Raw genomic sequence first — 14,550 nt, forward strand, 5'->3', positions numbered from 1 at the left:
TTCTGTTAGCTCTGTCTTAAACTCTGAGATTTAGGAAAAAGGTCTTTTTTCCACTGGCAGTACTGATAGTTATCCCACACCCTCCCTGGTGCAGCAGGTGCTGCAGGCAGCAGCACACTGAGGGCAGCCAGGAGAGGAGGAAGGGCACTCAGCAGCAGGGAGAGCTCATGGTTGCTTCCAGCCTGCCCTGCCTGGTTGGTTTTCTTGGCTCATGCAAGTCACTCAGCAGTAGGAGTGACCAGGACCAGGAAAAAAATGATGGGATGTAAAGCTGTAAACTGGCAAGCGTTTCAAGGAATTACTTTAAACTTACACTTTTGGGAATAGCAAGGTTTCAAGATGGCTTTGTCCTTTAAAAATCAGCCAAAACAAGTGGAAGGAAGAACAGAAGCAGGATCAGTCCCATGACCGAAGGAGAAGTGAAAGTCCCTTCATGAAGGTTGGCATGAAAGATCTCACTTTTTGCTGACTCACCCAAGCCAAGCAGAGCCTCCAAACTTCTTGGGGGGTCACTCTGTCCCAGTGCATTTAGCAAGTCAGATACTTCTGAAAAAATGTAACCTTAATTTTCTCTCTGGCCTCTCTGAGACCAAGAAGGGTGAAACAACTTGTATGTTCCCTCTCTCGAGAATTAAACATTCATCCTTCAAGCCAAAGCAGCTGTTTGTTTTAAATGAAAGTGCCTCCTTCCATCATAAATGAAGAAATACAGATTCAGAGATACAATAACATGTAATTAATTAGATATGATGCAATTATTGGCTCTCACATGAGCCAGTGTAAGAGCTCAACCCTGCAGTGCATAGTCAGGACCAGCACAAGACTGGGAGGAGTCCAGGCTGAGCTAGGCTCCTATTTGTAGGAGCCTATACAATACCTATTTGTACAGAAGCATGCCACATCCCCCAGAAAAAAAATGCTGCTTTTTAAATATTTAAAAACTCCTGGTTCTAGCATAAATTATTGCTTTCCATGGCCATTTTGATTTTATTTGTCTTGCCTGAAATAACCAAGAAAAAGGAATTATTCCCAGATTCCGTATAACACGTTTGCTTCAGGCATCAAGCACAAGCCTTGTTTGTATGAAGAGCTAAGGCCCCCTAAAAACTCTGGATGTCAGCTGGAGTTTGGAATCCTCAGCTCTTGTGGAAGAGCATGTCCACTTGGGAAGATACCAGAAATAGGCAGCCCCTGAAGTTACGATGCTGTGACCTTGTCCTGGTTTCTGCTGAGTGTAGGAAGCTGCTGCCAAACACCACCACAGGGGAATGGGTTCTTACATCCCCCATCTCCTGGGCAGGCACTGCAAAGGCTCCCTGCACTGCCTGGGGATCTTGCTTGCATAGCTGTGCTGAAGGATACTAGAGAAAAGAGCTACTTAGCTCTGGGGACATTGACATGTTTATAAGCAGATGAAGACGAACAGGAAAGCAGATCACAGCGAGCAATGCAAAAGGAGGAGATGAGGCCACAGAGTCTGAACACGAACTCCATATTCATAGAGCCCACCCACTTCCCTTTCACTGCACTTGCTCCTGGGTATTCAGTGTAAAGCAGGTGGCTTTACCAGTAAATAGGACCTGAGCACCACCTTTCAGACAAGTGGTTATCATTGTTCAAGGACACTGGTGACAGCCTCTGGCTATGCACTCCAGGTGCCCTGAGGAGTCCAGTTGTCCTTCTGCAAGCCAGCACAGCAGGCAGCAGCTCCAGCAGCCTGAGCATCAGCAGCCTAAGAACTAATGAAATTAAGAGGAAGAAATTAATGGATTTTCCCTCCAACACGGCAACAAGGAAGTTCCCAGCAAAAGTGTCAGAAGCAAAAACCGATAGCTGTGCCGTGAATAATTACATTGTGCAACGCCCGAGTGCAGGGGAGCTGAAATGGGCTGTTACCGATTCAGTTGGGTTGGGGCCAGTGAAGGTGAGAGGCCTCAGGAATTCAGGCAACACCCCTTCCAGGACACTGCCTGAGGCAGACCTTGTTTTCATCCAAAAATGAGGCCCTTCTTGCATGTGCCAGCTGACTTAGAAGGTTGAGAAGAAGGGCTCTCATCAGCTTACCATAGGCCCCAGTGGAGGGATAGAGAAAGCAGGCGAGGATACTCATGTAATATATCTCTGTAATCACCTTCCTGTGGCTTGCAAAAGCAAGCAAGGCTCAACCCCATTCCTGGTGTCCCTACAAGCTTAGCTGATGAACATATTGGAGACTTAAAGTCAAAATAACATGCTCTAGGGCACCCTGCTGGTGCAGGAAGGCTGGACTAGATGACCTCCAGTGCACCCTTCCTTAACCATTCTGTGATTCTGGAAAAATACAGTTCAGGCAGGATATTCCCTAGCTAGCATGCCCTGTATCAACATTTCCTTATTCTTATCCACAAGCAATGGTTGTGTACAAGTGTCCAATTAAAGTTAGTTACTAAGTGTAAACGGCTCATTAACAAGAATGATGCTCATTGCCCTGCTTTTAAGAGATGTTAAACTGAGACAGGCGAATGACCTCTCCTGTTAGAAAGAGAACACCAGGTGCTAAATTATCTTTGAGATTACATAAACTAATTCAGTGGTGTAGCTGAGAACCTGACTATTTTCCTGACTTTTAACTAAACCTGCTAATACAGTGACCTCTGAGAAAAATACATAAATACATTTGTATTCAGATACCACTTCTTGCAGGCCAAACAATCAGAGCCAAGGAAAAGAGCAAGGATGCTTCAGACACGGGGTGCAGTGTGGGAACAGGAAGGTGAAGGACACAGGAAAGAGCTCTTTAGCTGGTAAACAGAGCACATGCAACAGCAGGAAATCATTAAAGCGCCTACAAGGTTATCTCAAATTCCCACGAAGCAACACAGCTGACTGCCCTTCTTGTTTTGCAGGACAAGAAAGCAGTGCTGGCCTTTTGGGCTGGTGCAGACACACTGGAAGGAAAAGGAGAGGGGGGCGTGTAGTGGCCTCAGTTCCCTTGGTCAGAGCTTGGCAGAGCACCAAGAAGTCATTTCTTCATCAGTTTTGCTGGGTAAACACATGGAATGGTGCCTGGGAGATTATGTAAAACCCCACTCATCCTCTAAAACCTAAAGATAAAAAGAGTGAATTACAGTTCTTATTTCAAATCAATTTATTTAACAAACTTCAGGAATATTGCTTAACACTTCAGAAAATGAACAGTGACCCACTGCCACACAGGTTGCTCTATATAAGGATATCTCCAAGACAATCAACTCTGTTTTGTAATATTTAACTGTCAAAATGCATCTTTCCCCAGTGTAATTAAGTCGAGCAGTTCTATACAAAACCATTTGGAAAGAAAAGTTACTCTATTTTCCCCAGAGGATTCCCTACCCCCAACAAAAGGCCTCTTCAGTTAGCAGAGGGTATCCTAAAACCATTCACAATTGCACCGTGTCTAGGGTGAACTGAATGGCCAATTGTCCAGTCTCCCTCTAACCCCAGTGGGAGGCACCAGCCTGGAACCCAGTCTGGCTATGGCTGCCTTCCAAGGAAAGGGATGAAGGCACAGAATCCCACTAGCATGAGGGAGTGTACACACAGAAGTGATTTCCAAGCGTGGATATCACCAAAGTGTCACTCAAGTTACATTCATGTTTCTAGATAAGCCATAGACACCCTTACATGTAGGGGAACTGTCCTGCCTGGCATGGGCACTCACGGGCACCACAACTTTATCATTGGTTAGTTAAGATATCTCTAGTACACCTGGTTAACACCAAAGTGCAATAGTTTGGGGGACCAGACCTTGCAGGGTCTCTTTGGCCTAAATGGCTCTGCTAGAACCAACAGCACCAGCTCACACAAACATCTGCCAGTTCAGCCCAGCAGCATGTCTTCAACAGCGCTGTTCAGCAAATCAAAAGCACCTTCACAGACAGTCACAGTGCAGTTTTCCAGACACAAGTTACGGGCACAAGTCCTTGTCATTGAGAATGGAACCCCAACAAAGCCCCAAACATTACAAGAGCTTCAGGAGCTGTCTGGGTAGCACAATTCTGCATCATTTTGACAGAAAGGTGGGCAGATTCACATGCAGAAGTACAACTGGCACTGTCCAGAGCAAGCTAAGTCTGAACCTGCATTGCAAAACGGGCCTAGGAGTGTTATCTTAAGAAGTTGCAGGAGTCCAAGAAGGAATGGAGGCTGTCCTGAAAACCAGCGAGTCCACAGGAGCATATTCATCAAAGTGTGGCACACTCAGCTCAGGCACAGCTTAAGATCCTTAGCTTTCAAAGACAAAGCTGTTTACTCACGGCTCACCTGCACAGGCCTTTTGGCCTCTGTGCTCGGATGCATTTGCTTCAGGTGAAAACTTGTGTCAAACTTGTTGCACAGGAAACTAAGACCTTGCTCAACAGACAAGGCACAGGGATGAAACATGTAGAAACATTTGTTCTAAAACGAGGATAGAAGCAGCTTTACCAGTGGATACAAAGCAAACAGTAAACCGGAACACATGTAGGGCAATCTACTCTACGAATAAGGTTTTGCCTCCTTTTACATAAGACACCATGGAGAGCTTCAAAGCTGCAGCAATTTTAGAGATCTTGACTCAAACATTGGCAGAAGGAAGATCAGCCTCAGTAAAATAATTTTGGCCAGGTCTCTCAACATTTCTACCAGCGGGTGACAGATTAGAGCTGCACCCATCAGCCCCTCCTTAGGCAATCACGGGCTGCTTCTCCTCCCAGGCTCACTGTTAGTCAGAGGAAGAAAAGGACCTGATTTGGTCAGGAGGATCTATGGCTTTCTCCTCCCATAAGAAATGCTACAGGAGACTCTCAGCTACAGGATAAGCAGATTTTTCCACTGCCTCAGTGGAAACTGTGATAACCAAAACACATCCCAGAAGCTATGGTGGTCTCTGCATGGTCTGCCCAGCCACAACACCCCATGAAGCCTTTGCAGAACTTGTCCCTCTTGCCCCAAAGAAACAAAGAAAAAAACCAAGAGCAATGCCCTGTTACTGTAAACTTTGCAAGGGTTGGGGAGAGCCAGTTTCATTGACCAGTGAGCACATGTCCTTCAGGGGTGGCAGGAGAATGGTGATGCTGGGGAGAGGCCACAAACACAGGGATATGCAGTACTTCCCGAGGAAAGCATCACAACCCTTCCCTGTACACCTGCATCACCCTGCAAGAGAAGAACAGATAAAAGGAATGTGCCAGAAGGAAACAAAACTTGTGACCAGATCAAGTTCTGTGTGCCTTCTCTTTTGAAAGAAAAATGAAAGAGAAAGATCCAGTGAAGATTTTCAATACTCCACACCAGTGAGCACGGCCGGGCAGAAATCATCTGTCTCTGAGCCAGAAAAACCCTTAAGATGCACTGAAGTTGTATCACGCTCTTCACAGGCTCCAGAATATAGGGAAAAGCACAGCAACACCAAACTCACAGCAGTACAGGTGTTGTGCAAGCCTCAGATCAACATGTGAGATAGATTGCAGTCTTCCAAATCTCTGCACGTTCAACAGGACACCTTCTGCTTTAATCCACTCCTCCAGAAAACCACATTGCAGTAGCCAGTCCCAGTCTCTGCTTGGCTGGTGTTGCATTGCCTTCCATGCTGACCACTGGGTGGTTATGTCTTCTACAGGCATCGAGACTGACTCATGCTTCCCCTCCTTGCACACAAATTAAGACAGGGCATCCTTTTCAAACTTCATTAGACTCTCTTTTTTCCAGTCTAATTGGCAAAGCTGATTACACAAAGGCAGAGGTACATCCTTGGTGCCTAGATTTTGCCTGCCCGGCTCCTGAGGTGTGTGAGGCTGTTGATGTGAAGTCCACTGATTCCGTTAAGGAAGAAGAGAAAGGCAGCAACGAACTCACACCAGTATGTCAGAGTGAAGCCTGTGAAGGTGAGGTGATCCTTCAGCAGGATGGAGAAGCTCAGAACACCAGTGGCTGACAGCAAAAAAGAGACGAGGATGAAAACGGAACCCATCGCCCATTTCCGCCTTGCGTTGGCATCATCGCAGACTTGGGACACCATCAGCAGCTCCAACCCAAATATGGCAACCACAACAGCGAAGGACACCATGCTCCTGATGGGAATCACCCCCACGCTCAGCCCCTCCACCCGGGCCAGGCTGAGGTCTGTGACACACCTCAGGACACTGTCGTTGCCAACGGTGCAGAAGTGCCACAGTCCAAAGAGCTGCCCCCTCGCAAAGAGCCAGCGGCCGTCGCAGATGGAGACGGACGACAACACCACGGCTATGGCCACGCACAGGATGATCAGGCTCCTGATGAGAGTCTCAAAGAAGGATTTCTGTGGTCTCCGGTGTGCCAGCAGCTGCTGCGCCTGAAAGGAAAAAACATAACAGAGTTAATGGTGCTACTTCAGAGTGAAATGAAGCCTGAGGGACAAAGCTGTGGGATCCACTATTTGAAAATATTTACTTGCGCACATCAAACCCCTTCTCGCAGGGGAAGGCTGTACACAGGAGAAAGGAAGGGTGGGTGAAGATCTCCCGGTTCCCTGGCTGCACAAACAATGCTCCACGTCAAGGCCTGGGACCGGGATCACAAAAGCTCTCGGCTGAATCAGGTCAGACCTCACGGTCTGGCAGCACAGCCTCCTGCTGGGGCAGGGCTGGAGGAAGCCAGCAGCCCCTGGGAGGATGGAGCCGCTGGCTGGGACGGGGGAGGCAGCAGCAGCGGGCTGGGAGGGCTCTTAGCTCCCAGCACTGCTCTCCTGAGCTGCAGCCAGCCCGGCCGGCGGCACCAGCGGCCCGGACCTCGGTGCCCATCCCGGGGTCGCACGGTTCAGCCACCCCAGGGCTTGGGGGGAGAATCTTCGACTGGAGCCCCCACAGACCTGAGTGGGCAACGCACTTCCCCTCCTCACCGAAACCCTCCGAGCGACACGAGATGTAAAAGTGGAGCCAAGAGCCCCCAGCCCCCTGGGAGAGCCACGTGCGGCCCCGGGGAGGGGAGGGAGAACCGCGACCCGGGAGCTGCCGCCGGCCGGAGAAGGCGGGAAAGGGAATCGGGGCGCCCCGCTGCTCCGGGAAGGGTCGGAACCGCTCCGGGAAGGGTCGGAGCGACCCCGGCAGGGACGGGCTGGGCTGAGGCGGGGGCCCCGCGGCGGGAGGGAGGGAGGGAGCGGCGGACATACCTGCGCCCCGATGGCCGTCATGCTGCCGGCGGCGCCGAGAGACGCGGGCGGGCTGCGGGCGCCGCTCTTTATCTCCCCGGAGGGCGGAGGGCAGGGCCCCCCCCGCCCGCCACGCCCGCGGGGCCGGGGCGCCCTCGGGGCCCCCCCGCGGCTGAGTCAGCAGCGCTGCCCCGACGGGCGGAGCCGGGCCGGGATGGGATGGGATGGGTCGGGCCGAACCGAGCGGAGCGGAGCCCGGGGAGCAGCTCCTCCACAGCCCGGCACCGCACGGGGGGCAGCGCTGCTCCGGCCCGGGGCACGGACTCGCACGGGAGGTGTCCTGGGCGGGGGCGATGCCTCTCGCCCCGTCCCGGGTCCTCGCCTGTCGCCGGCAGCCGGAGGGCTCGAGGTGTGCTCCTGCCGCCAGGAACACTCTGTGATGTAGCGCCGGTGCCAAGAGCCGGAGGACGGGGAGGCTGCCCCAGCCCTGCCCGCTTTGCCCGAGACACCGCAGGAGCCCCTGGAGCGTCCCGGGGGCTGCAGTGATGGGCTGCGGTGACAGCCAGCCCCGGATCGCCTGTGGGTACAAACACCCCGTGCTGCCCTCGCCGCCCGGTCCCCGCCGTGCTGTGCCGGTGTTTGTGTTCCCGGAGCCGCTCGGCACCGGCCCCGGGGCAACGATGGCCTCGCACCTTGGGCTGTGTGCACGCTCTTATCTCTCACCAGCCTGCTCTGCCTTACCTGCTGTCAGCAAAAACCTCTCTGCTCATAAAGTTTCACTCCTTAGCTCTTTTCCTCACTCATGTTTTGCCATCCTCTAATTAATTACTGACTGTTCTACTTCTTTTTTTATTATTTTTTTTTGTCTGAAACAGCTTTTAAAAAGCCCAAGAAAGCTGGGTGTTGCTGTGTCATCAGAAACTCTCGATTTACTGCCAAATTGTGATTTTGAGTCCAAAAGAGAATCTGAGGTCCAGTGAACAGCCCCACGGACCTCCCTCATATTCACAGGGGTCAGAATTTGGCCATTCACTTTCTGGCCAAAAGGAGCTGGAAGGATCTCCTTGATAGGTCGGTAGAAGTTATTGTTACTTTACCCTTCTTGCAGCTTCCATTTCTGAACTAATCATCTGTCTATACAGATTGTGTCATTATTTTAATCTCTATGCAATTCCATAAGGGTTTACTGTTTCCTTTAAAACACCATTTATGTCTGCTGTGATCTGTCTGGGGGTGTTTTCTGTAACACTATTTCCAGCAAGAGTGAGTGTTCTGAACATTTACTTTCATTTTCATACTTCTACTTTTAATGATAAGTGCCGACCTTTTTATTTCTCTCCTCCTGCAGAATCTTTTGTTTAAATGTTTCTCTACGAAGTCGTATACAATGCTAGATTGTATTTCTATCAGACACAGAATTGAGATTTTTCTCCTTTTGCAGCCCATGGCAAATCTTTGCAAGGTCTGTTGTCAAAATTTATTTTGTGGGTTTGTAGTCAGCAACATATTTTGTTTTCTGAATGTGTTATCCAAGATAGAAAACTTGATGCTTGCACATCCCTTTCATCTTAAGTTCACCAGCTGATAGAAGATCTTTATGAACATCCTGGGCTCTTTATTCCACAGGTTAAACAGCATTTCTGCATTGCATTGTGCAGACTGATTACATGCATTTGCTGTTAAACCCTTGCACTTCAAAGTTCCAAAATCAATAATATATATGCAGTTTTGGCTCAAAAAGCACAGACAGGTCTTGTTGTCTTATTTGTTGCATGAGCTGAATAAATGCTTCTCGAATGTAACCATGCTGAGCAAATGCAGACTTGGACCAGACAAAATATACCAACGCTGATCTGGCAAAAACCTCACTTAACGTATGCTTTCTGTAACATTGGCTCAACCCTGCAAAGCATTAGGCAATTTGGCCCACAATTAGCAAAATCATTAAGCATAGATCTGCATTTGAAAAGTCTGAGTCATCCTAACGACTTCAGCAGTTAGAAATCTTAACTTTTAACGGTGAGGGGTATTCTGCTGAGCAAGATAATTTTTTTTTTCTGTAAAAGCCCATGGTAAGGTTCACATGAGTAAAAACATGCATAAAAAGCCTTGATGAATGAGGAAATTAAAGTGGTTACTTTTAAACCAAAACCGTTCCCCTGTCATACTTGGATTCTTTAGTAAATATATAGTTACGTGCAAAGCCTGTTCTTTGAGGAAAAAGGGTGACAGGGGATGGTACTTTTTCTGCAAACGAGAAATTGCTTTAATGTTTTGTATTGAATTTAGTTTTCCCAAATATAAATGAGAATGAAAGTGGACCTGGAATTATAAGCAGGATTGAATAGGCACTTTCTGAGTCACTTTCCTGAAGTCAGGATGGTTGTGACAGTGAGTGCTTAATTTCTGCATTTGCCTGGCTGGAGATACCTTCTGGTAAAACTGTCTGGGTTTAGAAAGCCTGTGAGAACTCTGCACCTTTTTCAAACGTGATGAGTTTATCTTCATTGTTTCACTACAAAACAAGCCAAACATATTATCTGACTTTAAAAGAAAAAAAAAAAAAGTAAAAAAAAAAAAGTGGGAAAATGCCTCTATACTGTTTCTGAGAATCACCTGTGAAAATGGTATTTCACAATAAAAAAGAGCTCAGTGCCGTAAAAGAAAAATAAAAACTTTTTTTTTTTGTCTGAAAAATACATCATCTTTGTAATAACAACTAAGTAAATGACCTTTAAAGCACCTTAGAAGTATTTTTGGTTGCGTTAATGTAGAGTTCTTGGTATATTGCCAGTTTCATTATTTTGTTTAGAAAGTCCCATTTCTCTATTGTTTAAGTAGGCATTTTACATCCTGTCCCTGGAGAGAAAGTTTTCAGGGAAATGTGTGCATAAATAATGGAAATTACCAGAGACTGTTGTACAACACAGAAATAAGTTCATCTGGTTCATTTAAAACCATGAGAAGTTTAACACTGAAGAATCTGTTCCAGCTTTTCTCCTGCAGACACTTGGAGAAGGTTCAGGACCAAAATCTGAGTGTCACCAAGGTCTTAGTCACACTTAGAGGTGAAGCAGAACACAAGTGACTGAGGCACCACCAATCCAGCTTCATCTGATCTTGGAGCTGGTTACTTCTATAAATACATTTTTCTGTTTAATAAAACTCTCTCTGATCACATCTTTAATTCTTGGCATAGCAACACATCTGATGAAGCATTTAAACCCTCATTTTTGTCAAATCCGTAGTTCAAGGTATCTCTGCAGAGAGAATTGGATCTGATCCTTGAGACAAATAGATCTTGAATATCTTGCAGACTGAGACTTTGAGAGGTGTCTAAGGTCTGTATGGGGGAAAAAATATTACTTTTTTTTTTTTTTTTTTTCTTTTTTTTTTTTTTCCCCAAAGCAGTAAGCATGTAGAAAGTGTTATGAGAAAGAAGGAAGAGGCTAACTGTCTCCTGTCACAGCTCTCTTGCTTTCTTTTTTTCCTGGTAGTAGACTGAAAATCCATGGTTCAGCCTAGCTGGGCTGAAACAGAGCTGCTGGAATGGGGCAAAAAGTCAGCAAGTTACTGGCAAACTGCTCAAGCCCAGCAGCTTCTGGAAACACAGGCAGTCATCCTAGGTGAATCCTGCCCCAGGCAGCAGCATACATAACAAAAGGGGGTTTGGGTTGTGCCAAGGCCCACATAGCTCAGACCAGCCCCTTATCACAACTACTTTACCTCAGGATTTTCCTCCCATCAGCTGCAAGTTATTGCAGCCAAGCGGACAAACTCATCCTGGCATGTAAAAGCACATAAAGAGTAGAAAGCTCCTGGGCCAGATGGTTTCACTTTGCCTCCTGCCCGGACACCTCTGCTGTGCCATAGGAAGGCAGACTGGCCACCAGACAGGGGCTAGGACGTGTCCCTGCAGCCCCAGGCTCTCCCACTCACTGGCTGTGCATGAGAGGCCTGGGCTGCTTCACATGGCCATAATACCCAGTGATACCCACCACCCACATCAAACAGTGCTTGCTGAGGGACTCAGAGCTGGGTTAGAAACATGCTGATAACATGGGAATCCATTACAGTGAATTTATCCCCCACCTCAGTTATGTCTAAGAAGAGAGATTTTAAGCAGGACAGGCTTAAAGGAATAGATATTGTACCCCAGAAAGAATTGTGTTTTCACTTCTGATCAGTTTTCGGACCTACCTCAGCATCACATTGCAGAGATCCAACACTGGGTGCTCACTTGCTTTGCTTCAGATTCAGACTTTTTCAGGGACCTTTAGCAAGAGTTACACTGGCTTAGGATATAGCTCAAAATATTTGCATCTCACCATTCTGACAATTCTGCTTTGAAGTACACATTCAAGAGAAAACAAAGCAAAAAAAAACCCCGCCAACAACACAAAAAGCCCACCCCAACTTTAAGTCTTTTAGCATTACTAGAAAAAATTGGGTCCATATTTCAATACTATGTAAGTTGGGGGAAATAATTCAGTTTCTCAGCAGTCACATACATTTTTTTTCCCTCAATAAAGATCAATGGATTTAAAAATACCAAGTATGTTAAACTGATGAGTCCATCTCTCAGATTCAGAACTTACTCAGAGGAGCAGTGTTTGTTAGGAGGAGATGACAACTACTATCTCAGCCTCCTGGGGAATACAATATAAGTTGGTGTCTTGCACATTTTGGTGGGGACAAACAAGGTGTCTGCCTGGCAGCGTTGGCCAAGTAATGTAATTGTTTTTCTTTCCAAGGTATGGAAAGAAAGTGTGTGGTGATTCTTCTTTCGATACAGCTCATAAATTTATGTGTACTGGGAGTAACTGGGAATGAAAGTTAAAAGATCACTGCAGCCAAACTCCAGGTGAATTCCCTATTCTAAAGAGAACACAACTAAGCTGTGTTCAACTTTCACAGATACTCTGGTTCTAGAAGAAACACAAGCTCATTCTCTAAATGATGAAGACACATCTAAAATGGATTGATGTTATTTGCACTTTAAGTGAGCAGCGGAAGATTGGCTAATTCATAGATCGGAAGTTACTTCATAGACTTGTAGGGAGGAGAAAAAAATAAATTCTATTTTCATTCTATTAACTTCTACCCTTCTGAGTTTATTACTGTGAATGCAGTCAAATGTCTTATATAAATGTAATATCAACTCGTCTTACTTCTATACAGCTTTGACAACTTGGAAGACTCTGTAACCTATTTCTGGGGTGATAGCTGTGGTATTTAAAAAACTGTCCCAACCAAAATATACTTTGTTTTTTGTCTCCCAAATTTATAATCAACCTCACAAGATGGCTTAGATGGCTAGTGACCCCAAAGTAGTATTGCCCAATACTGTTTGCTCTGAACCCTCAGGAGGAGAAGAAAATATTTTGAACAGCAGCAAATGCAATTGTAATTTATTTTTAGCAGTATCATCAGGGTCAAATAAGTTCAAAGGTTAAAATGCTTCCATCGTGAAACAGGATCACTCCAGATGAGTACTGAAGAATTCTGAGTCAGTTGCACAGTGCAGTCAGCCTTGGAGGGCATTTTTACCAAACTGAAATATTTACCTCACAGGGTTGGAAAATCTGTTATGAGCCTTAAGCAACACACAAATACTGATTTGTTAAATCTGTGCTAGGAGTGTTGCACCTTCACATGTTTGTTAAAAGCAAGCAACACTCATCAGAGATTTCCAAGGAAAACATCATCCCCTTTCTTATCTATACCTGCAGTGGATGCCAATCAGCTCTGTGTTGCCCTGTGCTAGAGCTAATCATAGCAGTGCAATGGAAGGAACACTGTCTTATCACACACAGAGGAGTTAACATTTATTATTGCTGTATCCAAAGTCCAGGTTCCGTCCTGCACTCTGCAGACTCAGCAGAGCAGAGCTGAGTGTGTGTGTGTGCCAGCTGGCCTCTGACCTCCCGCGTGTTGGGCTGGCCGCAGCGCACGTCTCTCCTCCTTCCCAGGCACGGCCAGGATCAGGATGTTGCTGGCCTTTCTCTGATCTAACAAAGAGGAAATAGCAGCAACTCCCTGAGCGAGTGTCAGAACAATCCTGTTTTGCAGCACTGTCCAGCCATCAAAAGCATCTGATCCTTCACTAAAAGTACCTTATTGCTGCAGAGCAATGGCTCTGGATGATATTTTGGTTTGAGGCTTGCTGCTTCTGTTTCCGATCTCAAGGCTGTATACGATAATGGTTGCCTATTTATACCTCTTTATTAGTTTAATAAAAGCAATTACCTCTACCGACAAATCTGTTTGTAGATGCTCTTAAACCACCACCACTGCCCTGGTGTCACTGCTGCCCAAGTGTTATTTATGCAGCCCAGGTGCCTCACACACCTTACCTGCGAGCACTAGGTGGTCACTAGGTCAGCAACATTTTCAGGCAGCCCAGCATCCTTACACATTTACAGACATTCATCCTGCTGCTAGACAACCACAACGAGCCCCTCAGCTCAGCGTATTTCAACTCTCAGTCTATTTCAACTCAACAATTACTACCTGTCCAGCCAAATTTTGTGTTGCTTTTTGTTGCAAACACTGAGTGTGGTCACTACCAGTACCTTTGCTTCTGCCTTCATGCCTTTTGTAGCCACTAAATGCAGAGCTATTTCCACATCTTGGATTTTTCAGCTTGCTCCTGAAAGACACAGCTCATTGCCAAAGGGCAAGCTAAATAGTAACAGCACTGATGTTACTTTCTCAAGGATGGTGAAGCTGCAAGAAGAAAGGTGTTACTAGAGTAAAAAATTAAGTATCCAAATAAAGACATGCAAGGTAGAGTTCTCAGTCACTTGTATTACCTGACAAACAGCATTATTTGTAAGCCTGGCTAAGAGCAAACCCTCTCTGGGATAAGTGTACAAAGTGATGTTTTCCTAATGCTAGAGGTATGAGAAAGGAGAGCAGCACTGTAACAGTGAATTGTCACAGGGGAAACTAATCCAAATGAGGGCTGGGATATAGAACTTGCTACTCCCAGCCCATCCTTTAGGCCCAATTCCATTAGTTTAGCAGTCAACAATTCTGACTACACCAGTTTTGACCGAAAACATGCTGGCAAAGCACAATTTGCTCAGAGTGCATCAGCTTGCAGGCAAACAAGAGCAATGTGGGAGCATTTGATGGTGTGAGCTCTGGTGAAGGCTGGCAGAATTCTTCAAGGATAACCAGCTTCACAAAATACAGCTGCCAAGATGGAACTGTAGAAGATGTGGAATTTAGGGCTAGAGAAGAGGTAAAAGCATTTCTTATGGTGAACATCTGCTCTTACCCCTCTCTGGCAAAGTGAATTTAATTAAGAAAATCTGAAGTAACAGAAGATGCAAGAGCAGGTAAAACCCCCCAAATGCATATTTTACTTACCCAGAAAAACAAGGAGGAACAAGAATAAGCTGCCTTTTTTTTGTTTGTTT

The 14,550-nt window shown here is 46.3% G+C and overlaps 1 protein-coding gene across 1 annotated transcript; it reads right to left on the reverse strand.

The window, feature by feature from the left end:
* Positions 1-3,117: 3,117 nt before the first annotated feature.
* On the reverse strand, positions 3,118-7,193 carry TMEM37 (transmembrane protein 37). Its single transcript, XM_083864881.1, has 2 exons — positions 7,145-7,193; positions 3,118-6,328 (listed from the first exon to the last, which is right to left on the reverse strand). Exons 1-2 carry the CDS (start codon positions 7,163-7,165, stop codon positions 5,756-5,758), a joined length of 594 nt encoding a protein of 197 aa, XP_083721007.1. The 5' UTR covers positions 7,166-7,193; the 3' UTR covers positions 3,118-5,755.
* Positions 7,194-14,550: the final 7,357 nt, after the last annotated feature.

Source organism: Zosterops lateralis, assembly GCF_965231275.1.
Source record: "Zosterops lateralis genome assembly, chromosome: 7".
In the NCBI taxonomy this organism is placed as follows: Eukaryota; Metazoa; Chordata; class Aves; order Passeriformes; family Zosteropidae; genus Zosterops; species Zosterops lateralis.